Source organism: Vigna umbellata, chromosome 6 (assembly GCF_029865625.1).
Source record: "Vigna umbellata cultivar VRB3 chromosome 6, Vumbellata_1.0, whole genome shotgun sequence".
Taxonomy (NCBI): Eukaryota; Viridiplantae; Streptophyta; class Magnoliopsida; order Fabales; family Fabaceae; genus Vigna; species Vigna umbellata.
Genome location: NC_142170.1, coordinates 25,326,777 through 25,354,774, shown reverse-complemented (window position 1 = coordinate 25,354,774; position 27,998 = coordinate 25,326,777). Strand labels below are relative to the sequence as shown.

The 27,998-nt window shown below is 33.6% G+C and overlaps 3 protein-coding genes across 4 annotated transcripts; all 3 read right to left on the bottom strand.

Annotated features, from left to right (window-relative positions):
- Positions 1-201: 201 nt before the first annotated feature.
- LOC124829370 (Leucine-rich repeat (LRR) family protein) lies at positions 202-1,753 on the bottom strand. Its single transcript, XM_047302865.2, has one exon. The coding sequence runs from the start codon at positions 1,719-1,721 to the stop codon at positions 483-485; it is 1,239 nt and encodes a 412-aa protein (XP_047158821.1). The 5' UTR covers positions 1,722-1,753; the 3' UTR covers positions 202-482.
- Positions 1,754-10,706: 8,953 nt separating this feature from the next.
- Positions 10,707-13,625, bottom strand: EMB2816 (Small nuclear ribonucleoprotein family protein). The gene is made up of 5 exons (XM_047302861.2): positions 13,472-13,625; positions 13,215-13,296; positions 12,906-12,977; positions 11,862-11,914; positions 10,707-10,961 (listed from the first exon to the last, which is right to left on the bottom strand). The coding sequence occupies exons 1-5, from the start codon at positions 13,571-13,573 to the stop codon at positions 10,872-10,874; spliced, it is 399 nt and encodes a 132-aa protein (XP_047158817.1). The 5' UTR covers positions 13,574-13,625; the 3' UTR covers positions 10,707-10,871.
- A 4,489-nt stretch (positions 13,626-18,114) lies between these two features.
- LOC124829368 (ADP/ATP translocase 3, mitochondrial-like) lies at positions 18,115-22,092 on the bottom strand. 2 transcript variants are annotated; one of them, XM_047302862.2, is made up of 4 exons: positions 21,939-22,092; positions 20,694-21,161; positions 19,773-20,144; positions 18,115-18,651 (listed from the first exon to the last, which is right to left on the bottom strand). In XM_047302862.2, exons 2-4 carry the CDS (start codon positions 21,138-21,140, stop codon positions 18,355-18,357), a joined length of 1,116 nt encoding a protein of 371 aa, XP_047158818.1. In that variant the 5' UTR covers positions 21,141-21,161; positions 21,939-22,092; the 3' UTR covers positions 18,115-18,354. The 2 variants fall into 2 exon arrangements, with proteins under 2 accessions (XP_047158818.1, XP_047158819.1); XM_047302863.2 differs by lacking the exon at positions 21,939-22,092 and adding an exon at positions 21,749-21,870.
- Positions 22,093-27,998: the final 5,906 nt, after the last annotated feature.

Below are 27,998 nucleotides of genomic sequence, written 5' to 3'. Positions count from 1 at the left end.
GATCGTGTGGATGAGTAATTGCACATTGATTAATCATGTGACTTCCTAGTATGTTGTTACATATGCATTGAGAATAAAAAAAAATACAACATGGAACTGTCAATTTTATTGCAAAAACAAAACAAACATGCTAAAAATAGTGACATCGCAAAATTTGTAGGTCACTAAGATTGAATCTAATCGAATGTAATAATCTGTTAATCTGTTTTTTCATGAGAGAACCACGATTTTCTAAAATGGGATGAAGAAAAAGTGTTGTTCCAGAAGAAAGATTGGTCTCCTTTGAAGCTATTATATCCACAAAACGAGAGATATCTAGAACTCGCTCACTTCCTGTCAAATGAAACACTTTACAAGGAATAAGACGCATGACGCAATAGAATACAGACACATTTAGCACACAACTTTGTATCTACAAGATCACTTCCTAACTCAAATTTGGACTTTTATTTTTCCTATTCATATCAATACAAACATTTTGCTTAAGGGTGGCTTGGTGCAAGAAGAGGAGCAGATACAGGCATTGCTGAGGGAATAGCAGCAGGTGGAACAGCCACTGAACCAGCAGAGACATTGCTCCCAACAACACAGCAAAGCTCAGAGCAATCAACTGGGTGTTCAAGTTTGGCACTGCATTCCTTTTGGCTCCTCTGCAGTGGCTTCTCTGGCAAACAGTTCCTTCTGTCATCAAACACTATTCTCTTTGATGTCAAGTTCTGACAGATGCCCTCTTCCTCACAGAAGAAATTGTAAGAGAAAGTGAAGTTTGCCAAGTTTGGCAACTCACAAACCCCCATAGGGACAGTGCCACTCATCATGTTGTGTCCCAGGTTTAGTTGCTCCAAGTGAGACAACCCTGCAAGGCTATAAGGAATGGGGCCAACAATGCTGTTGAAACTCACATCCAGCACTCTAAGTTTGTAGAGAAACCCCACTTGCTGTGGCAAACAACCTGACAAGCTGGTGTTGATTAGCACAAGCTCCTCCAAAGTGTCAGCAAAGTTCACTATGCTCTCTGGAAGACACCCTCCAAATTTGTTGTTGGCAAAGACCAAGACAGAAACTGAGTTTTTGCCCAAGTTTGGAGGTATAGAACTGCTGAAGCGGTTGTTGTTGAGGAAAATGGCATCAAAGGTTTTGTTGAATAGTTGAGGAGGCAATGGCCCTTCAAATTCATTGTAGCGGAGGTCAAGGTAGGTGAGCATAGGAAGGGAAAGCAAAACCAAAGGAAAGGGACCAACAAACCTGTTGCTGCTAATATCAAGCTCATAGAGTAGAGTGAGGTTGGTTAAGGACATTGGCAGAATGCCACAGAAGCGGTTGTTACTAAGGTGAAGGAGTGCAAGGTCTGACAGAAGGCCTATTTCATCGGGTAGGAACCCTGCTATGTCTCCAAAGTTAAGGTCAATGCCAGCCACAACTCTCACTTCAGGATCATCAACTGAGGGAGCACAGTACACACCTGTGTAGTTGCAGACTGAAGGACCTACCCAATTGGCAGTGAAGTTATTTGGGTCTGAGTAGATGACTTGCTTCCATGCTTGGAGGCCAAGAAAGGCCATGTGAAGTCTTGGATTCAAGGGAGGATTTTCAGTGTGTTGAGGCTTGCGATGGTTGTGACTGTGCTTTGCATTAAGGTTGTTTGCGAAACAAGACAGGTGCACAAAAATGAGGAATAACACACTAATGGTAAAGGAACAAGATGCTGAAGTTGAAGCCATTGCTTTTAGAGACTATGGCAACGAATGGCTAATGAGTGAATCACTATATATGCTAATAAATAAGAGAATTCTCTGGTCTATGCCCTCACACTCCAATTATAAACTACCTTATACATACATATAAAATAAGTTTGTCAATTAAAATAGATATACTGAAAGTCATACTTAGAATATTTTCTGATTGGTTCAGAGTGTATAGAAAGGAAACTCAGAACTCTTTTATGTGGCTTTGAGAGGAGAAAGCATAGTCTTGTGCTTAATCATGTTGTCTTGTTCACGTTTGAGATTAGTACAAAGCAAGATGGTTAGAGAATGGAATAATCCAAAGATGGGAAACTATGACAAGAACTTGTTAAAAGTGACGGTTAACCGTTACTAAAACCTACGAAAGAATGTAGTAGGGGTATTAGGTTGTTTCTGTAGCAATGAGTTTCTAGATGGCAGACATAATGGCATTGGTGACAGATACGGTTTGTACTTGGATACAAAGTCAACAGTGCTCTTGATTCTGTTTGCACTTGACCATGCGCATTACAAGGACTTATCTCCTTCCAGGTAATTTTCATTGTAGTTTGAGTGGAGTTGGAAAGGGACAGCAAGAGAAGAAACTCTGCAATTAGAGGATCAAATGAGAATAGGGGTTTCTTTAAACCAAAGGGATGACAAAGAATTTTGTGTTAATTGAAGATTAGTCTCAGATTAGTGTGCAAAGTCCTCTGTGGCAACTACCCCTGCTTCAAGACTGTCTTCAACTCTTGCACAAACAAATCATCATTACTTTCACTAGTTTATCATGGAGTAAAACATTAACTTAAGATTCTTAAATCTTTTCGATATGTATAGCAGCTATTCAAATAATTATTTTCTTCTTCTTTATTCTAACCAATGTAACAAATTTAGAACATACTATTTATATGCATAAACTTGGAAAGAGTGTTTGGTATAATGAATTTAGGTCTATCTTTTTGTATTTTCATTTATAAATACAAATAACTCCACGCGCTCTACATACTTAGGAAATCACATGTATTTATCTGTTATTGATTCTCAAATTATTATAAAGAAATGTGTTTCATCCTTAAACTAAATTATAAAGTATATCATGTACTTTGTGATAGTGATATAAGATAGTGATTTTATATTATAATTCACATTAGAATTTCATTTGTCACATGAAAAATATTTCCTATTCATTTTTGTTGAAAAGAATGCTTTTGATTATTTTCATAAAATACAAAGACTAAATGTTTTATAATTTAGTTTAAAGACAAAATAATTTTTTTTATAGTAGTTTGAGGATGAAAATTATATTTAACCTTTTATTATAATAAAATATAATTGCACATAAAATAAGAAAGAAAATTTTCTCAGCGTCTATTAGCTCACAACACATAATATAATTTTAGCTTATAATTTTTTTTTCTTCTAAAGAGATTCCTTCTGAGCACGCCCTTAATAATAATAAAAAAAACTGAAAAACATTAATATTAATTTTTGGACCCAAGTTAATTTTTCTCTCCTTTTGGGTCATTCCTTAACCCTGATTAAGTTCTATCCATTGACTTGTTAATCTGATGATTTTAACATAGACTAATCTAAGCATGAATGATCCTCACATTTTACCTACTGGTTTAAAAAGCATTCAACGATGTGAAGGAGTCATGTTCATCAATTGGTTCTTTCTTGCTGTTTATTATTTTTCTAAGAGTTAAAATTTAAAACATATGTGTGTAGTAATTAGTTACTTATGTTGGACTTTGAATTTTCTGGTATTACTATGTCTTAGAACTAAAGTTTGATCTATATATGAATAATTTTTACTTGAGTTACATTTATTTCTAATAAAAGATCCTTGTTTATTATTTTATATATTTTTTTGTTTGTTTATGTAAAAGATTTTTAAGGGTAAAACGTACAATCATTGTAAAGTTTAGATAACAAGTTGAGTATGTGTTTTATTTATCATGTTTATATAAGTGTATAGAAAGAATGAGTTTAGATACATTAACTACTTTTATTTTAAGAAATGAATATATCTTTAATTTTCAATTTTTAAACGCAATAAAATCATGACAAAAAATTCGAATTTTAAAACATACAATTTAAATATTGATAATGGACTATAATGATATTATTATATCATACTTAAAAATTGAAATAAAGAAAAATAATTTAATATTCTTAATCTTAATGGGTTTTATCACTGAGGTGAATTTATGAATATGTGACAAGATTCTATCAATGGTATAAGAGTTTTAGTTGGTCAATAGGAAATTCATTGTTATTCAAAGGAAGAGATCCACCCACAAAAAGATTATCTAATGTTTAAGTTACTAAAAAAAATTTAGGATTTTTATGAATATAGTGAGTATGAGTAATTATAAAGTGAGTATTGCTTAGGAAATACTAGTTGTATTTATAAGATCCACATGAGTCATGGGTTTATGTTTCCATTGAAATGATACTTACCTCAAGCATATAATAATAAGAGAGTTAATAATAATAAAGTTAATAATAACAAAATAATAAATAATAACAATAATACCAAATTTCCAAGATTATGTAGATATTATCCAAATAGACGTAAGTTTGGGCAACTCCATATGAAGAGGCTTAATGGCCTTATTGGGTCGCACCATTTAGTATGTCTCTTGTTGGTACCAACAATCAGTATATTCGAGTCGAGTAGCGGAATAAAATTGCGGAAAACGTGTTCGGTCAATTAAAATGGTTCCTTTAATTTTCTTACAAAAATATTATCGAATAGTTGATGTGTAGAAAATATAAAGAGTGTAAGGAGTAGAAAAATCACACACGTGATTTTTATGCTGATTCAAATCAAAAGATTTTACGTCCAGTCGTTAATCACTATAAATAGTGATTAACCTTTTCACTAAAATATTGTTCACAAATTATAATAAGTTAAAATACAAATAAGAATAGAAAGAACTTTCCTTCGACAAACGAATCGGAAGTGAACTGCTCAGCCAACTTGAAGAGAACCACTCCGACCTTTGACACACAAAGCGCGAGCTTCTCCTATTCACAAGACTTGACAATGAGGACGAACTAGCACTTGATAACTTCCTCAAACTGCATTGTATTCTCAAAATCACAAAGTTACTTTTGAAGGATTTGAAAGAGAGTGTATATATAGCCTACTGGTCTGAAACTGAAACGACATATTTCAACTGCCAGTGATAATCGATTATCAATCGATTATCTGTGAGACTTGGAACAGTTTGAATATTTACTCTTCAAACCAGTCGGCTTCAGTTCTTCAACTCCTCCTACCGTTCGGCTTGAGCCCCGATCACCTTTTGTTGTTCGGCTCAAGTCCTTATCACTTTTTGTTGTTCGACTTGGTTTCTTACAGCTTTCTAGCGTTCGGTTTGATTCCTCACTGCCTTCCATCATTTGATGCTAACTGCTCGATCTTGGTCATACCTCACATGGTCTCGGTCATGCCCTCTACCGCACGGTCCAAACTGCTCGATCCTGATTGCTCAGTCCCGACTGCTTAGTCCTGACTACTCGGTCTTGGTCATCGTTTGTTAGTGATCGTTCGGTCTTGAACTGTGTTCGGCCAATGTTTGTCCTGTGTTCGGCCTTCATTTGTTATACGTCATTCGGTTTGCATCTATGTTCGGCCTTCAACTGTTTGTGACCGTTCAGTCTCAATCATGCCTCTGCTCGGTTGCCATGACCAATTCTTTCTACCACCACTTCACCGTCCAACCGCTTGGTCTCGTTCATGCCTTGCTTGGTCTTGTTCATGCCTTCTACCGTTCGGTCTTAATTGCTCGGTCCTGGTATCTTCTGTTATACAGAAATGCTTTTAAACTTCATACAATATGGGTCTTCATATTCCTCACTTTGTAATATCATCAAAATCATTATCTTCAAGACACCAATGCTCCTCATTGTAACATCTCTTGGGTTGGGTAGGAACATAACCCCCGTTCTCACGAGTTTGATTAGGTGTATGTGATCGTGCTTGATCTTTGGTCGAGCTTGGGCCGACTTGTAAAATTTATATATGGGTAGGCAATTCAATTGAGCGTATGATTGGTTTGGCTATTTGGGTGTGTTTGCAAATGGATTTGCCATTTAACTGAGCTCATGATGCTTTTGCCACGAGTTTCCAAGTGGATTGGCCATTAGCCAAGCTTTGAAGTAGATTGTCAATTCGACTGACCTTTGAAGTAGATTGGTCATTCGACCTAGCTCTTTAGTAGATTGGCCATTTGGTCGAGCTCTAGAGAAGATGGACCATTCAACTGAACTCTTAAGTAGATTCGCCACTCGGTCGAGCTCTTTAGCAGATTGACCATTCGGTCGAGCTCTTAAGTACATTGGTTATTCGACTGAACTCTTTAGTAGATAAGCCATTTGACCAAGCTCTTAGAAATATTGGCCATTCAATTGAGCTCTTAAGTAGATTGACCATTCAACTAAGCTCTTTAAGTATATTGATCATTTGGCAGAGCTCTAAAGTAGACGGGTAATTTAACAGAGCTCTTTAGTAGATGGGTCGTTTGGATGAGCTCTAAATTAGATTGGCCATTCGGTTGAGCTCTTAAGTAGGTTGGAAATTCGATTGAGCTCTTTCGTAGAATGGCCATTCAACCGTCGTCTTAAGTAGATTGGTCATTCGGCCGAGCTCTTTAGTAGATTGACCATTCGGCTGGGCTCTTAGATAGATTGGACATTTGCCCTTAGATGGATTTGCCATTCGGTCGAGCTTTTAAGTAGATTGGTCCTTCGGTTGAGAAATTTAATAATTGACCATTCAGCCTAGCTCGTATGTATATTGGTCATTTGGTCGGGCTTTAAAGTAGGTAAGTCATTCAACCATGTTTTGAAGTAGATTGGCCATTCGATCGACCTCTAAAGTAAATGGACCATCCGACTGAGCTCTTTAAGTAGATTGGTCATTTGATTGAACTCTTCAAGGAGATTGGCTATTCAGTTGAGCTTTGAAGTAGATTAGCCATTCAACTAGGCACTGAAGTGGATTGACTATTTGAGTGAGCTTTCTAGTAGACTGGCCTTTAGGCCTAGCTCATAAATAGATTATCCATTCGGTCGAACTCTGAAGTAGATGGTTCATTTGATCGTGCTCTGAATTAGATTTGTCATTTGATCGAGCTTTGAAGTATATGGACCATTCGACCATGATCTGAAGTAGGTTGGCCATTCAGTTAACCTCTTTAAAGAGATTGACCATTCGGTCGAGCTCTGAAGTAGATTATCCATTCAGTTGAGTTCTAAAGTAGATTGTCCATTCAACCGAGCTCTTTGATAGATTGACCATTCGATCGAGCTTCAAAGTAAATTGAACATTTTACTGAGCTCTTTAGTAGATATGTTATTCGACCGAGCTCTTAAGTAGATTAGCCATTTTGGTGAGCTCTTTAGTATATTTTCCATTAAGCTAAGCTCTTAGATAGATTGTCCATTGGCCAAGTTCTTAAGTAGATTGTCCATTCAGCAAAGCTCTTTAGTAGATTAGCCATTTGACAGAGGTCTTAGATAGATTGGCGATTCAGCCCAAGTCTTAAGTAGATTGGACATTCGACTGAGCTCTTTAGTAGATTGGTCATCCAACCTGAGCTCTTTGGTAGATTGTCCATTCGGTCGAGCTCCTAAGTAGATTGGTCATTCAACCGAACTCCTAAGTAGATTTGCTATTTGGTTGAGCTCTAAAGTAGATTTTCTATTTGGTTGAGCTCTAAAGTAGATTGCTCATTCGGCCTAGCTTTGAAGAAGATTGGTCATTCGTCAAGCTTTTTAGTAGATTCGTCATTCAGTCAAGCTTTTTACCTAAATTGGTTGTTCGACCGAGCTCTTAAAGTAGATTGGTCATTCGACTGAGCTCTTAAATAGATGTGACATTAGCCAAACTTTAAGTAGATTGGCCTTTTGGCCGATGTCTTAAGTAGATTGGTCATTTGGCTGAGGTCTTAAGTAGATTGGTGGTTGATAACCTAATTTCTATACTCTCATGTTGAAGCTTATTAAACTCTTTTAACATCTTTATTTCCTTTATTTTTCAGTTTTAGTTTACATATGTGAATCTTAGGAAGTTTTAGGATTTATAATCGGACTGTTCTAGACCTGTTGGATGCCGACCTACTGGTTGCCTATTTAATGGGTGATGAGTTGTTGGGTTCTTATATGATAAGTGTCGACCTGATAGGTACTGACCTGCTCGGTGTCGACCTGTTGGAGGCCAACATATTGGGTATTGACATAACAGATTGTCGAGCTTAAAGAATTTATAATAGATTAAACGATAATATTATCTCAGTATGTCTCAAACGATGTAATTGAAAACATCGTGCTAAACATGTCAGTTAGGAAAATGTATATGGTTTAACCAAACTAGATGACTCTCGCCATAAAATAATGAGTCTGGCAAACACATCAAAAGAACAAAACATGTTTCAAAACACATAATAAAAGAGAAAAAGAGAATTCAAGCTTCATTGATGTATAAGCTTACTTTTGTAAGAAAAGAAAAAAGAGAAAAATAGTTAAAGAGTCTATAAATTGTATTGTATTGAACATATAGCCTCTCTATGAGAGTAATCATCAGTTGACTTGTAAGCAATCAGATTGATTGCACATTCTGAAGAGAATTCAAACACTTGTTGATTAACTCATGAGAGTTAAGGATTATTAGGCAGTGTATTAGGTTGATACCAAGAGTGTCTAGTAGAAACCAAGAGTGGGTGAAACTCAACTAGTTAGGGTAACATGTGTTATTCGTTGACTAAGGATACCAAGAGTGATGAATAATACTACGCAATCAGAAGTGGGTGAAATTCAGTCCATGTCATAGTAATAGGTGGTTACTGGGTTGATAGGGACAACTAGGAGTGGGTTAAACTCAACTAGGCAATGTATTGAGGGATACCGAGATTGTCTAGGAATACCATGAGGGGTGAATAATACTACGCAACTAGGAGTGAGTGAAACTCAGTCAAGGTCATAATAACAGGTGGTTACTGGGTTGACAAGGACAACCATGATTGCCTAGGGATATTAAGAGTGGTGAAAAATACTGCATAACCAGGAGTGGGTGAAACTTAGTCAAGATCATAGTAGCAAGTGGTTACTGGTGTACAACGACAACCAGGAGTGAGTTAAACTCAAATAGACATAATATCAGGCTAATACCAAGAGCATCTAGGGATACCAGGAGTGGTGAAGAATACTACATAACCAGGAGTGGGTGAAACTCAACTAGTCAAAATAACAATTGTTACTTGGTGTGACTAAGGATACCAGGAGTGGTTAGAATACTCAAATTTACTTCATTGAATATCTAACGAAACCCTCAAAGTTATCTTAGAAGAGAACTGGACATAGCTCTGTTTGAGTGAACCAGTATAAAATACTTGTGTGTTGGAACCAATCAGATCATATGAAAAGTGAGGTCTCATCACACGTCAATCTTACAAAAGTTTTATTCTTCACCAAACTCTAGAAGAATGAATTAAAGCTAGTTCTATAAACGCACGCAATAGGATATCGTTTATAACGTTAAAGACAACTAATTCATGAGGATCATTTATTTCATGATCAACTTATTAGCCACGAAAAAATTTATAAAAACATTATTCAACCTTCCCCTTTCTATTGTTTTCCTACAACTTTACCTTCACATCTAAATAACATCCTGATTATCTTAATGTCTAATGAGAATCTTTCATCAATAAAACAACTTAAACCATAACATTTTACATTCTTGACAAATGATTTCTTATTAATTACTTTCATTTTAACTATATTTATTATACACTTTTTTTTTCTCATATGTTTTAATTGCATCATATAACCCATAAACCTATCACTTTTACTCTATTTTAAGTGTATATTAAATGTGATGAACATTTTTTTGTGTCTATGAATTATTTTTCAAAATATAAATATAATTTTTTTTTCAATATTGGAAGAATTAGAAGAGATAAATGTTAAATTATAATTTAAAAATATTGAAATAAAAAATATACAGTAAAGAATTTAATCCTATTTTGGTTAAATCAAACTTATGTTACTGTTATAATTTAGTTTTTCACTCCTTTTCTATTTATCTAAACAAATAGAAAGGTTTCTTTCTTCTTTTTTTATATATTTTCCCTATATCACTTTTGTTCTTTCCGCCCATTCCATTTCTTATACCCATCCAAACAGGTTCAGTGTCAGAATAAAAGTTCCAAACAGTTTAATTACAATATATGCTGTATTGCAACCAAAATTCCTTTAACTATTCTATTAGCAATAGTTAATTTAATAATCATGTTAAGTTACAAATTAGTGCTCGCTTAACTAATTTTACAAGATAGTACTAAGAACGAAGTGTTTCAGTTTAAATCGTATGCCATGAATCACGTCTTGAAGTAGGAATGAAATCCTCATCATAAATATTCAAATATCCTTTAATTATTTTCCCTTTTTATTTCGTAGAAACACTCTATCCGTCCTTGTTAATAAGATCTTTTCAAAATAATTGTGTGTCCTCTTTCTAAAAGCCCCTTTATAGTTGAATAATAATGCATTAATTATTTTTTTCTATAGTGCTTTTAATTAATTATTTGAAATAAATCATAAAAAAAATTATTCTAATTTGAGAATTGAAGTGACTCATACCAAAAGTTTTTCTCAACTATTTTAAATTAATTACAGAAGTCTTAGGGCCGGAGGGGATATACTTGAACGTGCCATAACTTAATTTAATTTAATTTAATATGAATAAATTTTTCAATGAATAATTTAATTTCCGCTATTTACAACTTCTAAGGAGTTAAACAAGCTTGCCCACAAATAGTGCTCTTGTGCACATAAAACTACGGTAGCCAGGTTCACAATGGGTAAGAGAGTGCTGGATAGCATGAAAGTGGTAAGATTGATTAACAAGATTGCATAAGCTTATAAATTAAGTGCAATCGCAACTTGTGAGCAATGATAAATATAAACTTCTCAAGCAATGTATGGTATTCTATTAATTCAAAACATACAAAAACTATCCAAGCTTACAAATTAGACAAATGTTAGCCAGAATCTCCACATTAATGGCTCAATAGCAACGTAATGGCGTATTGATCAGCTAGCACAGAAACTTAGAGAATAAATATTTGAAATTTAAGCCCCATCTGGCTGTATAAAGGGGTTGGCGATTTCATCTGTACCATCAGTTGGGGACACAAGCATGACAGCAGTTCCTCTACAAACCTGCATTTAATGAATCATAACAACTTATTGCTAAGCCAGAATAATTGAAACTCTGTTTACAGAAATGGCTAGAAATTTTCAAAAAGTTAGTGGAGAGTACAAGTTCTAATAGTCATGTGAATTTTCAATTTTCTTTTTCCTTGCAGAAAATGCTTCAGGTTGTGATAAGTTGATAGAAATTAAAATGTAACGTATACTATCAACTGAGAAATCAGTGAACGAGACTCCTCTCTCTGATAAGACAATACTCAAGAAATGAAAAGAAAATATGACTGTCACTGGTGCAACCATCCCACGCCTTCAATATTTTTGTCCTCCCCACCCTAAGTTCCCATCCCACCATTCAGTTAAGACTTCTACTAGAGACATTACACATTCCAAAGTTTATAGAATTTAAATAATGAGCATATACATCTTAAAACTGATTAGAGTAAAATACAGCTTTTCACTCTCAATAAACAATTAACATGGCAAGAAATATGTCAATTGCTTTACTATATAAGACCTACTATCTTAAAAGAAAATTACAGTTAGAAAGGATTTTAACTTCTTTCCTAATCCTCTGTTAATGTAGTTAGATGAGATGCTCTAAAACTTCCCCATATTGTTTAGGTTCCAATCAGAACCTACTAAGGGATCAAGGGAGGAGACAGACAAATATATAGATGTTAGAAAATGAAGACGGTTGCTTATGTTTTGCAAGGATATAATTGATCTCTCCCATGCGCTTGAAGTGTAATTCTAATCAATTAATTAAATGTATTTCTAACAAATAAAAGTTAAATATCACGTTAACACTCATGCATGTTGTGTAAATTTTCAGCATGATTTATTAGCAATCTTTGGTGAGCCAGAGGATCCAATTTAGACACTCATTTGATGTTGCAGAAGAAAACTTACAATTAGGCCAAGTTGTCTGGTCTGATCGGTAGTTTTGAGAGGATCGTCAGGATCTGAAGCACAAGGAACAAATACAATCTTCTATTAGAACCCAGAAGAGAAGAGACAAATAATTTTTAAGAAAACTAAATCATAATGCTCATAGTAGAGTCACACAAGCATATAAACTGAGAAAACTAAATCAGCTTCTTTGACACATAATCATATAATTATAAGTATAGTTTTATTGACATGTGATGTCCATCTAGGACTATAAGCATTCCGCTTTGCACTGTAATGAACAAATTCTGTATGGAAGTTCCCTTTTGAATTTTGGATTCATTAAAACGGAAACAATAATAAATAAAACGATGCTGAGTTCAATCAGAAAATAAAGAAATATGAGAAAATCCGGGGCTTAATTAAAGTCAGAATAATTTCAAATATCTTCAGATATTACATTCTGATGCTTATGTTATTCGATACTAAAACTTCGTCCCTAAATCATAATTTTTTATTATTGATACGACCAAACACACTAAAGATTTGGCACTACGCCCTTAATCTGCAGCTATATAGTTCCTTACTCAAGGATATTCCAAGGTTTTTTTTAAAACAGTCTGTGACTGAGATTTTAGCTGCAAAGCCAAGTTTTTTGCAGTGACTGGCACCGCAACCACATAATGACCACAACTGCAACCGTATCAACAGCATTTATTCTCGATTTCCCACAACAATAAAAATCGCTACTACTCAACATCCCACCCAATTAAAAACCTTGGTCATTGCTAATTCAATCTCTCAGCAAAAGTCTCACTAGTTCGCACTGATTTTCTAAAGAGCAAACTAGTGATTTTGTAAAGAAATAATAATCAAGCAACTCCACAATAAATCAACAATAACAAACAGGCTGCACCAATATTTACTGAAATAGCTGGAAATTCAGTGCATGTATGAAGTCAATAACATAATAACAGAATAACGGATGCACATAGCTAGTGCGGAAAATATGTTGCTAAACATGCAATAGAAAAGAAAAACAATAACCTGTCAGTATTCAGTTACCTCTTAAAAACTCCACTGCTTCATCTAGGACAAGGTTAAGTAACTGATCATACCCTTTTAGAGTCCCTGTAACTGCAATCCAACAAAATAAAATGTAAACAAAAAATACAAATGTGAAAGAGTTTTCTTGCATCTTAGTCATAAAAGAACTCTCAATCGAATACTCGAAATTTACAACCGAAAGAAATCTCGCTCATTTTAAACAACCAGTGAATAAATCACTAACATTTGGAAAAAATAAAAAATCACCCGAGTCAAAATTTAAAAAAATAATAATAATATTTGACAGAGGGAATTGAGTAAGCTAACCTTGTCTTCCACCAGTAAGCTTAACTTGAACGCCTTTGTCTACGAACTTCGCAAGGTCTAGAACCGTTTCTTTTCTGCCCGACTGTTCAAATTTTAAAACAACATGAAAGTAAAGAAAGAGTGATGAATGGCAGAGCAAAACGTGTATTGGAACCAACACATTAAAAGAATTAAAGGAACGAAGGAACCCTAGAAGAAGATGGTGAGATTAAACAGTTATGAAATTGAAGATATGATTAGGGTTTGCTGAAACTCACCATGGTCAATTCAAGTAACCTGAAGAGAAGGAATAGAAGAGAGTGACCACGGATTTGAATATATATTGAGTAGGGAACTGAGAAGTAAGGCGTGAAGGACATGCGAGTCCAGTATATATAATATGGATGGAGAAGAGGGACAACATAAGAAACAATTTTTTCAAATATTTTAATTATTAAGCGTAATTGGTTTAACAAAAAACTTTAATCTTCTATCTTTATAAAAACCTTTATATCTTTAATTTACTTTTTAATAGTGATAAATTTAAAATATAATATATTTGTATAAATAAGTTTAATATTTGTAAGTGGGTGGTTAATACTCCAATTTTTTTCTTTTATAAATATTTTATTTTAGTTTGAATTAGTTAGTAAAATTCTAGAATTAGGTTATATTTATTTCGTATAAAAATCAGTGTTTTGAAATTAAAAAAAATGTTTTTAGTTGTATTTTAATGTAAATTGTAAGATCTGAAAAACAGGATTATAAAAGTAAAGTAGTTTTTGACACTTTAGGTTTTTATTTGGAAATTAGTGTTTTTTTAAAATATAATTTTTATGTTATTTCTTTATTTTTATATTTTTGTTTAAAGTAATTTTGACACTTTAGGTTTTTATTTAAAAATTAATATTTTGTTAGAACATAATTGTTATGTTATTTTTTATTTTTATATTTTTGTCTAGAAGTAAAAGAGTTGTTTACCTTTATTTAATTGGTGTAAAAATTAACTAAGAATGTGTAGAAAGAAAAAACATGCAAATTAAATAATCTAGATATTTAATAAAATGATATTATGTAAATCTTTTAGAAGATTTATTTATTGTTATCATAAAAATTAGTTAAATAAAAATAAGAGATATAATTTTGGTGGGTTTAAAGATTAAAAGAGATATTATTATTAGAGATAATCATTATTAGATATTGTTAGATATTTTAAAAGATTACGTAGATTTTAAAAGATTTGGTGGTTGATGATATTTTAAAAAGTAGATAAAAGATAATAAAAAAGGAAATATGAGTGGTTTTAAAGATAAATTAAAAGATTTTATTAAAACTTGAAATATAATAGAAGAAGATAAAAAGGAGAATACCAAATAGGGGTTTGCATTTTGTTACCCTAATATCAAAAAAACGAAAATTAGAAAGATAAGGGAGAGAAAATACGTTTTCTAGGAGAAAAGAGGAAGAGTTACAAAAAAACCTTAATGCAAGGGAGGATTTGTGGTGTTTTTGAAATTAAACAAAACTCTAGTATTGGCCAAGGTATGGGGAAGCTTACCACTGTTTGTTGTATGCTATGCATTCTCGATTTATTTGCATGAAAATACTTGTTTAATATGTGTTATATGATTATGATTATAATTATTTGTTGTTATTGTTGGACAAGGGTTTGTGTAAGCATGAGAATAGGTTTTGGGTAATATGTGTGATGAGTTTTTCCTATGAATGTATTATGTATGTTTTATTGGATTATCCCAACATATTTGATGCTAAGAAAGAACAAAGTTATGATGCTTGGGGGTTTCTATGCAAGTATATGTTGTAAGTGTTGGGTTATTGGGTTCCCTTCCTATGCGGAGAATAGGCCAAATAACGTGGACCATTATTTCTCACTTTGTTTTAGTGGAAATGGGTCAAATTCGTAGAAACATTAGAGTCATTTGAAGAGAGGGAAAAACTAAGTGAGAGAGAAAGGAAAAGAAGAAATCATTCCTGCATAACACAAAATCTTCACGGGTGTTTTAGTCTTTGTGAAGTCGTTCACCGTTGGATCAGACTGATTTTTGGACACTGGGTTCCAAACGTATGGTTCTTCATTCTGACCGTTCGAATCGTCAACCGAATTTCTAGTTTGGGAGAAAACAGCCTCGCATAAGCAGCTCTATTTTGGAGAATTTTCATTTTCTTTGTTCTCATTTGTAAGCCTTTATGCTTAGTTAGTTTGGTTGATTGAAAACCCCATTTGGTGTTTTTATTGGAGACTCTTTTGCATCATATTATTGATCACAATGGATTTTTCTTTGGTTTGGACGACTTGTGGTTTTTACCCTTGCATTGAGGGGTTTTCTACGTTATAAAATGTTGGTGTCTCTTTGTGCTTTGGATTATGTTTTTGCTCTATTTGTTTGGTGCTCCTCCGAGATTCTTACAAGAAGGTGAATTGAATTTCCACTGCATTATTACTATTTGTTAAGTTGCTATTATTTTTGGCCATTTTTCCCATTAATAAGGGTGTGATAACAATCATATGTAGTATAATTGGGTTTATTTGGGTATAACATGTCAATGATTGGATTCGAATTATTCAAGTGATGTATTATATGGGTTTGAGTATGTTTACATGGGGATGTGATGTTTGAATGCATGTATGATGTGTTAAGTATGTATGTATATTTGAATGCTTGAATCATGTTCAACATGCATTTATATTCGACAATAATCGATTATCATTAGTTATAATTGATTATATATACGTTGGTTTTGAGTGTAGTTTCGGGAATAATCAATTATATGGGATGATAATCGATTATCTTTTCTTGCATAATGTTTTTTGGGTAAATTTCACTGAGATAATCGATTATCTTAAGTGATAATAGATTATCACAGTGCATTTTAGTGAAAAATAGTGAATTTGAAATCAGAATGTTCGGGTATTGAGCCTTCCTTGTGTAGGGTAATGGCGTGTTCCTTGTCCTTGTATGGCAGGACTACATGTTTCTTAGCTAGATTGCGGAACTATTCGAACAGATCTGTAGGGGAGACTATAAATTATTTGTAAGGGAGATTACAGATGATATGTAAGGGAGGCTACAAACATCCTATAGGAGCGGCTACAGGTAGGCTGTAGGAGCTGTTATCACTAGTGCAGTCAAGGGAAATGACAGCAGTTATTTTCGCTTATAGGCAGTGGTTCCGCAACCAAAGCATATACAGGCAAGGCAAAAAGGGGTAGGCTTTTTGCATTGGTTCTGAACTGAGGCAAAAGGGTTCGGATTCTGTCTCGGTTCACAAACAACCGAGGTAGCAGAGTGTTTTTAATTTTTTTAATCTCAACCGAGATCCCTTGTAGGCATGACGTTTCCTCATTATGTTCTGTTTTTCTATGCTCTCTTGCTTTCTCTTTTCCTTCTCTTTGTGTCTTAAACTTTTCTCTCTCTTTCTGTCTCTCTCTCGTATACACCTTGCCAGAATACTTCACTCGTTGAAGGCTACAACCAATGCCTCTTAGGATCCTCAGAATCTGATAGTTTTGCCAAGTCCTCATCCATGCTCTTAAGGGTGCTCTATAAGAACCATATTGATCCACATCTGACCCGTGTGACTCTTGAACTTGTGTTGTTCCTACATCTAATAAATAGTCGTCACGAGAATAAAAAATAAATACTATATAATTAAATATTATATAAAATAAATTATTATAATCACATAATTTTAAAAAATTACTACTCACCTAAATCAACAAATACTGTGTAATCAAGGAATGCATTCCACCGTAATAGTTTCCACTACAACCTTCCCGATTAATCAGGTATTTATTCCAGATCTAGTAATGCACTCCAGTTTACCTAATCCGGAATTGAAAAAAAAAAATAACAAAATTAAGCAGCCACCCCTATCAGAACACTATCGAAGAAGAAGAACGTTTAATTGAACTCCGTTTTTTTTTTCATAAGGAAAATGCAGGATTTAAAATCTTATGGAACGCAAGAAGAAAAAAATGTGAGTGGAAGAAAAAATAGTCCAAAATATATTTTTAAATTCAGATTGTTTAATTATATAACATGTTGATATCATAAATATCTTTTATATAATATATCAACATAATATAGTATAGATCTTGTTAAATAATATATTATTATTATTATCATCCTGTGATAAGTTTATATTATCTGTTAATATTTTTTGATACTTTAAATTTTGTAATAAATTTGATAGGAGGCAGAAATTTTATAAATACAGATAATACTTTTACGAGTAGATTTTCTCCGAATAGACTTTGATGTTCCCTCTATAGTTTGAAGTAATGTCCTTGGAAATGGTTTGTTCATTTCACCTGGACTTGAGTTTGGTATGACTCCTAAGTTGATCACTTAACCCTTCACCTCTTTTCTCTATCCAAACTCTAGATGTTTCTTGAGTTTGATATGACTCCTTTGTAGACGTTGTTGATATTGCCACCATTAGTGATGATCTTGATCAGATGTTTTGTCTCAAGTCTCATCCCATAGTTAATTTTAAACTAAATACCTAGGTCTATTTATATATTTTCTCTACATTGAAATTGTGCAATCATCCACTCAAGATATTATGGTTTTCTCCATAGTAAGCTTTGAACTTCTTATAAATATGATATGTTTGATTGTTACGCAAGAATACTTCCATAGATCCTAATGTAAAACTACTTTTAAGTCACTCAACGGTCTTTGAAGCTTTGGTTGTCTAGGTGAAAGACATAGTTACCTCATTAGAGTAGTTTGCTTGTCATGTTGACGTGATTCTAATTAAGGATCACTTAAACCAAACATACAAACCTAAAGAGGCAATTCGTAGATATATTATTATGTACCATGTCAATATAGAAGCAATTTGTATATCAATTGTTTCTTATGAAGGAATATCTTCTTATAAAAGAGTATTCATGTCCATAAACATCAAGCAAACTCAGATATAACAACTTTCATGGGACACAATCACATGCCATCACACTAGCAATCAAGACAATAGTCTCATTTTCTCAACCAAAATGAAGAATTTTGTTCACAAAATTGTGATTTCTTTGTTTCACGGTCCTAAATTTGGAAAATATCAAAATACCAATATTTTCATTCAAAATTATTCCAAATGGGAAACATGATTATCCTAGGAAATTGTCGTCATCATTTTAGCCCCCACCAGACCCGTATTTCTTTCCGAACATAATAAGCTGCAACTTATCATAACCAGCAAGCACACCAGCACCTGCAACAGCACGCAATATGTTTGCACCAGCGCCTTTGAAGAGTGACTTGGTACCTTCTTTTGCTACGATTGTTTGAAATGCATGCAAAGAGCTATTATACTTCACAGCTTCTCCAGAAGTCATCATCATCCTTCTACGCACAGTGTCAATGGGATAGGAAGCCAAACCAGCACCAATTGTGATTCCCCATCCCAAAAGGAAACTAGCAAAGAAACTATCCTGTTAACAACAAGAGTACCGAGGTAAGTAAACATAAAATAAATACGACGAAAAAGGAGCACAACTTCAGGAGTACAAATTCCAAGATCTATAGTTAGGCGGTCCTAATAAAGACAGGAAACAGGTATTTAAGATAAATTGTACATAAGCATTATGATTGGATGGGTTTGAAACCCCAAACCTGGCATTACTACAACAAAAAAGAAAAACTATAATTTATAAAATAAAAATTCCAGCCAATCTAATATAATTTTCTAAGCATTTAAATTTAGGAGAAGGTTTGGGCCTTCCTACGCCCATCCTATTCAGATCATATAACTGCAGTTGACTAGATGCCAATTTGTCCAAAGTGTCAAATTGTCAACAAATCATAACTATTATAAACATGGGAGTTAGCACTCAAATATTCTCTCCTTGCAGGTTCTTGACATGAATTGTAGCACTCAGATTAAGGATATTTGCTTTGCTGCTTTCACACATGTCATTTGGTACATAGGAAGGATTACTGCTGGTATAACCTTGGCTAGAAACCTCTCTCTAAAGAAGTGATGGATAACAATATTGAAAATCTGACCGCTGAAATACTTTAATGTCAAAATCATGTTCATAAAGCACCCAAAGTGTCTGATAATTTGACAGCCTCCTCGGTTTGGTTATATATTAAATATAATATTAATGGACATCTTAGTTTTGCTGTTTGTGGGTACCATGTTAACCCAAAGTCTTCTTTTTAGAGAAGTCTTCTTTAGAAACTGGGTAGGGCTATCGGAATACAGGTCTGGTTTTCTTAAACATGAGTTTTGGTTTGGTTCCCATGTATGTTTTCATTGGTTTGCTTAAGTTTTTTATATAAGCATCATCTCCAAAACATGATTGTTGAGACATGAGGTAGTTGGAATGTTATACTCTCATACTAATACTTTCTGGATTGTTAGCTATAAAAACACTCTTTTAAAAAACTTTAAACTATAATGTAGCTGATACATTCAAAGTTTCAAGCATTATTTTTTAATAAAAAAAATAATGCCAAAGAATCCAAAGTGAAATGAGTAAAAGATGACTTCTAGAAACTTAATAAAATACAAATTAAAAATAACATGAGATTCGATTTGTATACATACCTGCAACCCACCAACCAAAACAACTGGTTTCAGAGAATCATACATTCCAAAGTAAAGACCACGGTACACTATAATTCCAACACATGAAATGTTGAAACCACGGTAAAGGCCAGCAATACCATCAGACTTAATGGTTTTCCTGTATACATCAATCAGACCATTAAACTGCCTCTCACCACCCTTCTTTGCAGCCTTTGAATCGTTAGCCAAACGAGTTCGGGCATAATCCAAAGAATAGACAAATAAGAGAGAAGAAGCCCCAGCAGCCCCACCAGATGCCAAATTTCCAGCAAACCATTTCCAGTAGCCATCTTTGTCCTTTTTAAAGTTAAATAGCCTCTTGAAGTAATCCTTAAAAGCAAAGTTCAGAGCCTGGAAGAAAAAGGAGAATATTAGATATTTCAGATGCAATATAGAGAAAAGGTTAAAACATATTTGATCAAGAGATGTAAACAGCTAGAAACACATGACTAGATATTATTTAGATATTTGCCGTTGCAAAATATAAGCTAATCTAGAAATACGGTAGTGCAACTGAATGCAAAAACAGAGATGACCAATGAACAGTCATTAGATTGCACATAGACGTCCGTTCTGACTGTGACACTGCACACATCTAGAGGGGACTCTCTTGATACAGAAACAGAAGCAAGACTGAATGTTTTAAGTGTGGGTGTGGTGTGTGCGTGTGAAATGCAAATAGATACAGGCAATGTAAAAGACCAATCAACCATTGTCAAAAATGGACTGTCAAGACAATAAATTCAGATGTCACATGTGTTAATACAGGTACAACCTACAGTTCTAAAAGTGTCTCTATATTTAGGAGAAAAAAGTACTACTACCATATGTATAGGAAAAAACATAATGAAGGCAGGCATCTCTAGAGCTACTTAAAATCTTCATAAGTTAGATCTTCACCTGAGTGGGGAAGTATCTGATAACATTGGCAGTATTGCCTCTCCAAAGAGCAATTACACCCTCATCCTTCATGGTTCGAGCAAAACAATCACCAATTCCCTTGTATGGTTCAGATAACCGACCACTTTTGATCATTTCATCCTGATTTTGAATGAGCAATTTAACTCTCTCAATTGGAGCAGCAGCTGTCTTTGATACAGCAGCAGATACTCCGCCCATCAGAAAATCCACCATAAAAGCACCTGGTCCTTTCTCTGCTGGAGCATGTGCAGTAATTGGAGATACAGATGACAAGGCAGCCAACCCAGAAGTGTGCAGTCCTCCATTGAGGTAAGAACCAGTTGCAGAATAATTCCTGGAGTGAATGTTGGGGCTGAGCCTGGAGACAAGGTAAGACTGTCCAGCTAGCTTCTGAACAACTGATGGATGTTCCAGTCCATCAGCCATGATTGCAGTCTAGATAGCAACCTGCGAACATTCACCCATAACAATAAGCCATAGATTCAACAACATCAGTGTTAACAAATTCTCACTAAAATGCCACTTAGAAAGAAAACCAAACGTATTTGATGTATTTTACACCCTAAGTTCTAAGGGAGGTATTTTTTAAATTAGAATGTGTGTTGGAAAATTGTATATACATGTAAGATCTATAACAAAATAACAGTTTTAGTTTTATGCAATTTTTGTTGAAGATGCTTTAACTAGCCATATCTTTGTAAGCACTATCTATAACAATTATAAATTGGGTTTCTAAATGTACACAATTTTTATCAAAATTAATCTAAAATATAAATATTTCACTCTTATTTTTCAATATCTCTTACAGATCGAATAAACAAAAAAGACAATTTAAAAATATTTTAAAGAATTTGTTTTTATAACTTTTTCATTACAATCATTTAATAAAGAATTAGATTATTTTCGAAATTTACAAAAAACATGAACACACCCGTGAGCCAGTGTTTTCTCTACTATAATGTAGAAGGCATATGTGTGCAAATGTAAACTTCTAAGTAAATAATACAGTTTTTCTTCTCTCAGATTCAACTTACACTCTGTGAGTGTGTGGAGTGTTTTGATCTAAAGGAGAAGATCGCACAGCAAATCGTGTAGGATTATTCAATATCACAGAGGAACTAACTACACAACAAAAATTAACAGAAAACATATATGAAAAAGAAAGTAGAATCGATGAGAAGAATGAAAAAATAGCAGGTAACAGAAGAGGAAGGTTGGGAATACCTGAAGAGAGGGTACGTGCGAGAAGGGAAGAGACGAAGATTGAGTTGAGACTATAAATGGAGCACAGAACCAGCGGCTTAGGGTTTTACATAATGACGGATTTGCCCTTCACTATTTTTGCTTTTGCTTTTTGGCGGAAAAAACTGAGAATGTCTGCGCTGAAAATACTCTCCCAAACAGCTTCCTAATACTTCTAAAACGATATTAATTTTACTAAAAGGTACCAAAATTTCGAGGACTAAAACGAACGTTTCGAAAAGAATGAGAACCAAATTGTATCTTACTTTGAAACAGGGACGAAAATCAGAAACGACCAATAGTTTAGGGACTAAAAACATATTTAACCCTTTTATTTTCCTAGTAATTATTTTTTAAATTCAATCATTTTCTTAAACTTGATGTTTTTTCAATTTAATTCCTTTTCAAAATTTATTTATTTTTAAACTAAAATAAATATTTACAATATTATCTATAAAATAAATAAAAATTATTTATGATAAAATTATAAATATTATTTATAATAAAATTATAAATATTATTTCTATTTATAATAATAATAATTTTATTATTTTTTATTATAAAACTAATGACAATAATTAAAACAAGAAAAGAATAAACAAATCAAACCATTCCAAATATTTTCAATAAATATATTCTTATTAATCAGGGTTGTTAACCGCACTTATTGATGAAGTTGAAAGTTTTATCATGTCTTATTAGTATGTTTAAAAAAATATTTTTTCAATATTATTTTAATATCCTTTTATATATATATATATATATATATATATATATATATAAATATATATTTTAATTTTGTAATTGATTAATTAATATTTTTAATTAAATAAGTTAAAATAATTATTATATTATGTATGAAAACATTTTATTATAATTAATAATTAAAAGTTAATTTATAAATGAATTTTCTTTTAAATTGTGCTTACATTTTCTTATAACAAGTTTAATTTCTAAACTATTTTTTATTTCAAAAATTACAAGTTTGCAAAAGCATGAACCTAATCCATCAAATTATAATTTGACTTGGACAAACTCCCTTTTCAATATCTACTGTTATGGAAACTACTAATCATTTCACATGGGAATGTAGGTTTTTCTTATAGTTAAAACCAATGTAACCTCTATATATCTTGTAGTTTATGTACATGATAGATATGTACTTTATATATAAATAATTTTTTTATAAAAAAATGTAGTTGATTTTATTAATTATGTTATTAGTTTATGATAAATCAGTCTATGGTGTGAGATTAATTTTAGTTATTGATAATGTTTAAAATGTTATTAAAACTTGTTTTACATATATAAATAAGAATAATATTTGAAATGATTAGGAGAGAAAATACTTATATGTAAAGCCTAATTCAATCCCATAAAACTTGTTTGTAAGTTGAGGTTTGCATCCTACTTATATATTATAATTTGGTCTTATCTCTAGTCGATGTGAGACTTCCAATACACTCCCTTCACGCCGAGGTATAGACAATTCGAGCATGAGAGTAGAATTAATGGGTGATTCGATAGTGGCCCGACAATGGGTGTAACAAAATGTTCACATAGTAGAATAGGCTTCAACCATGACTTTGACACCATATTAGAAAGTGGTTTTTTAGCCTAACTCAATCACATAAAACCGGCTTGTAAGGTGAGGTTTGTACCCCACATATATATATATATATATATATATATATATATATATATATATATATATATATATATATATATATATATATTATAATTTGACCTTATCTCTAGTCGATGTGGGACTTCTAACATAAAATTCATTTAGGTTTACAAGCTTTTGATATTTAATAGATTTTTTTAATTTATTTTTTCAACTAGACAACTCTTCAATCTTTTTCTTATTCTCGGTCATGTTAATTCTGCTGACTGGTTTGCTTTTCATTATTATCCTCAAAATTATCTCGACCAGGTCAACCTCGTTATCGGCCTCCTCGTCCTCTACCTCCAAGACCTCGACTCTAAGTGTTTTGAGTTTTGTTCACATCAAGTTGTGCCTATACTACTTGGCTGAGAAGTTTATCCTGTTCATCCTAGTTCCTTCTCCTTTGTTTTTGGGTTCTAATGACTCAGCAAGTTCATTTATACTGAGAATTTTCAAGCCTTTCGATTCTTCGATGGTGCATTCGATATTTTTGAAATCTTTTGTGAGTGATCACAAGATGTTTCACATAACTCGGCTAGTTGGCATTTGTTCTCCATTCATGTCAAGTTGGTTGACCACCTTTTTCACCCTAGTTATGTACTCGATTACTCGCTCTTTGGGGTCTATCTTTAGTTGTTCAACTCTCCTATGAGAGCTTATATTCATACTTGTCTAACACAGTTGTCACCTTTATGCGCAACCTCAAGACTTCCTTTGTTGATGTGGCGTTCACAATTTTTTTGAACCCTAAATTATCTACTACATTGTAAAGAAAGTATAATGTTGATCTATCTTTGCCACCGTCTGATTTTTTCCTCATCGGGTTTATCATATTTGTCTTCCACCATATCCCAAATGTCTTAGGATCTCAACAACACATTTATCTTCATTTGTAATCACTAATTATCATAATTGGTCTTCTTCGTCAATTATAACAAACTCATTCCATTATCTAGCACTCACTTTTTTACTCTCTCTCTTATTTTTCTCTCACTCAGCACTCCAAGCATAAAACTATAGTATCACTCTATTAAAAAAAATTGAACATGACAGGTGACAGACACAAATAATCTGCATTGTTATTCAATGTGGTGATTTTCGGTGAACTTTAGACAGTTTTTAAATAAGTGCAAATAAAGTTTTAGACCAAATACAAAAATAAAAACTAAAAACAAAATATCAACTTACTTAAAATAAATAAATACTTAATTTATCTCTAGCTTATTTCAACAAAATATATTAATACCGCACCTAAATAATAGAAAATTAAAACTACCAATATCTAACTTATTTATGTCAAAAAATTAAACTAAATATTACTGAACTAAAAATAATATAGTATATGACTGAGGAGTTAGAGTTACAAGTTCAACCAGAAAATGTGTTAGCCGTGAGAAGAGAGAATGATCATTCCTTAAAAGTGTTGGTCAAGTGGAAGAACATACTATATTGTGAGAATTTTTGGGAATCCTTGAGTAGATGATGGAAGCCTTTCCTGGACTCGACCTTGAGGACAAGGTGAATTTTAAAGAAGGAGGTGTTCATATTAACAAAGAATTAGAGGGGCAAATTAAGAAGGCCGAAAAGGTGTATGAGAGGAAGAAGTGGAAACTCATTGCATAAGGTCAACAGGCAAAAAACTATGTTTTTGTTAAAGAAATAGTATGAGAATATATGAGAAAGTTTATATTTCTAGATAGAGGGGGACTGGTTTTGGAGAGTGAAAATCAAATTTATGGATTGGGTTTTTTGGAAAGAGGAACATTTTTCCTCTTTGTTTTAGACACTGAAATAATACAAGGAATTTTCTTATGTTGTTAATTACTGTTTTATTGGTTCTTATAGGTCATCTTTTGCATAAAAAAAAAACTTTAGATTACACATTTGAAAATATATATAATTTTTAAAAAATTAACTTTCAAATTATACCATATAAAAATGCCTTTTGAATTTTATAATTTAAAACAAGAGGAATGGCAAAGAGGACAGTTTTGTCTTTTAGACACATAAAGGTACAAGAGGAACCATGATACATATAAAAAAAGTGTTGAAATTCGCTTAGAGTTTCTTGCTAAAAAAAGCAATAAGTAGGTTAGAAGACTTAAGATTGAAAAGAAATAATTCTTGAGGGCTTAATTGATCCCTCTCACAATCTTCTATTTATAAGAATAAATTGATACACAAATACATGATAAATAGGGTAACCCTAGACACAATATAATCATGATAAATAGGGTAATCCTAGACACAATATAATCATGATAAATAGGGTAACCCTTGACACACTATAATGATGATAAAATAGGATAAATATCCTAACACTCCCCCTCAAGCTGGAGCATACAAATTGTATGTACCAAGCTTGGAACAAATAAACTCAATCCGAGGACCCCTTAATGACTTAGTCAATACATCTGCGAGTTGATCGTTTGACCCAATAAACTCAGTACATATTTCTTTGGTCAACAACTTTTCACGAAGAAAATGACAATCAATTTCTATATGTTTAGTCCTCTCGTGAAACACTGGATTTGATGCAATGTGGAGAGCAGCTTGATTGTCGCAATACATCTTCATAGTATGGATGTCACAAAATTTAAGCTCTTGAAGGAATTGTTTCACCCATATAAGTTCACATGTTAATGATGTCATTGCCCTATATTCGGCTTCCGCGGTTGATCGAGCTACTACATTCTGTTTCTTACTTTTCCATGAAATAATGTTTCCTCCCAGAAAAACACAATATCCTATTGTAGACCGTCTATCAATAGGTGAATCTGCCCAATCTGCATCACAATACCCAGAGACATGAATGCTTCCTTTATCTTCATATAACAATCCTTGCCCGGGAGCCTTCTTTACATACCTTAGAATGCGAATGAGAGCATTCCAATGGTCAACACATGGAGCCTGCATGAACTGACTAACCACTCCAACTGCAAAGGATAGATCTGGCCTTGTAATAGTGAGATAAATCAGTTTGCCAACCAGCCTCCTATACCTCTTTGGATCGGAGAATAATTCACCTTCTTCTGTCCTTAATTTCTGGTTTGGGTCCATGGGACTGTCACCGGTCTACAATCAATCATGCCTGTTTCTTGTAATATATCAAGAGCATACTTCCTTTGGGAGATTACAACTCCATCTTTTGATTGCGCTACTTCAATGCCTAAAAAGTATTTGAGACTTCCAAGATCCTTGGTTTGAAAATGTCTACACAAGTACTCTTTTAGTTGAGATATTCCAACAGCATCATTTCCTGTAATGACAATATCATCAACATATACTATTAAGTAAACACATTTCCCGAGAGAAGAATGACAATAAAAAACTGAATGGTCTGCTTCACTGCGTTTTAGCCCAAATTTTTGAACAATGGAGCTAAACTTTCCAAACCAAGCACGTGGGGATTGCTTAAGGCCATATAGAGATCGATGCAATTTGCATACCATACCAGACTCCCCCTGAGCAACAAACCCAGGAGGTTGCTCCATATAAACTTCTTCCTCAAGATCACCATGTAGGAAGGCATTCTTGATATCCAATTGATGAAGTGGCCAGTGACGAATGGCTGCCATGGCAAAGAAGAGACGAATAGTAGTCATCTTGGCTACAGGAGAGAAAGTGTCACAATAATCAAGACCATAAACCTGAGTGTAACCTTTGGCAACAAGCCGAGCTTTGAGCCGATCAATTTCACCATCAGGGCCAACTTTAACTGCATACACCCATCGACAACCAACCGCCTTTTTTCCTGGGGGAAGGGGCACCAGCTCCCAAGTATTACTGTGGTCAAGAGCCTGCATTTCTGCAATCATAGCTTGTCGCCATCCAGGATGATCAAGTGTTTCTTTCACATTCTTGGGTATAACAACAGAGGACACTGAGGATAAAAGAGAAAAATAGGAGGGCGACAATCGATGATAGCTTAGAAAATTATAAATGGGATGAGGGTTCCGAGTGGAACGAGTACCTTTTCTGAGGGCAATAGGCCATGCTGAATCATTTGCACCAGGAGACGTGGGAGGAGGTGACGAGGGAGAAGAATCTGAAGTAGGAGATTCACCATTGTCTTGGGGAGGTGGACTATCCATTGAGGCCCTGTGTGGGATGATCTCAGTATGTGGAGAAACAGGTGTAGAAGGATTGTGATCAAGACTTGGAATGACAGAGACAATGGAGCTATTTGACTCAGCCATTGGAATAGGAAGGACTTGCTGGAGGATAGAAACATCCTGAACAGATGGAGAGAAGTAAGGAGTCTGTTCAAAGAATGTGACATTGGCAGACATGTAATACTTCTTAGTTTCAGGAGAGTAACACCGATATCCTTTTTGAAGTCAAGAATAGCCTAAGAAGACACATTTGAGAGC

Excerpts from the sequence above, each read along its gene's own strand:
- LOC124829370 (XM_047302865.2), bottom strand. The coding sequence starts at position 1,721 with ATGGCTTCAACTTCAGCATCTTGTTCCTTTACCATTAGTGTGTTATTC.
- LOC124829368 (XM_047302862.2), bottom strand. The coding sequence starts at position 21,140 with ATGGCTGATGGACTGGAACATCCATCAGTTGTTCAGAAGCTAGCTGGA. Across the intron at positions 20,145-20,693 it reads TCAGATACTTCCCCACTCAG|GCTCTGAACTTTGCTTTTAA; the intron begins GTGAAGATCTAA and ends TTTTTCTTCCAG. Across the intron at positions 18,652-19,772 it reads TTTTGGTTGGTGGGTTGCAG|GATAGTTTCTTTGCTAGTTT; the intron begins GTATGTATACAA and ends TGTTGTTAACAG.
- EMB2816 (XM_047302861.2), bottom strand. The coding sequence starts at position 13,573 with ATGTCCTTCACGCCTTACTTCTCAGTTCCCTACTCAATATATATTCAA. Across the intron at positions 13,297-13,471 it reads GGTTACTTGAATTGACCATG|TCGGGCAGAAAAGAAACGGT; the intron begins GTGAGTTTCAGC and ends AAATTTGAACAG. Across the intron at positions 11,915-12,905 it reads AGCAGTGGAGTTTTTAAGAG|ATCCTGACGATCCTCTCAAA; the intron begins GTAACTGAATAC and ends CTTGTGCTTCAG.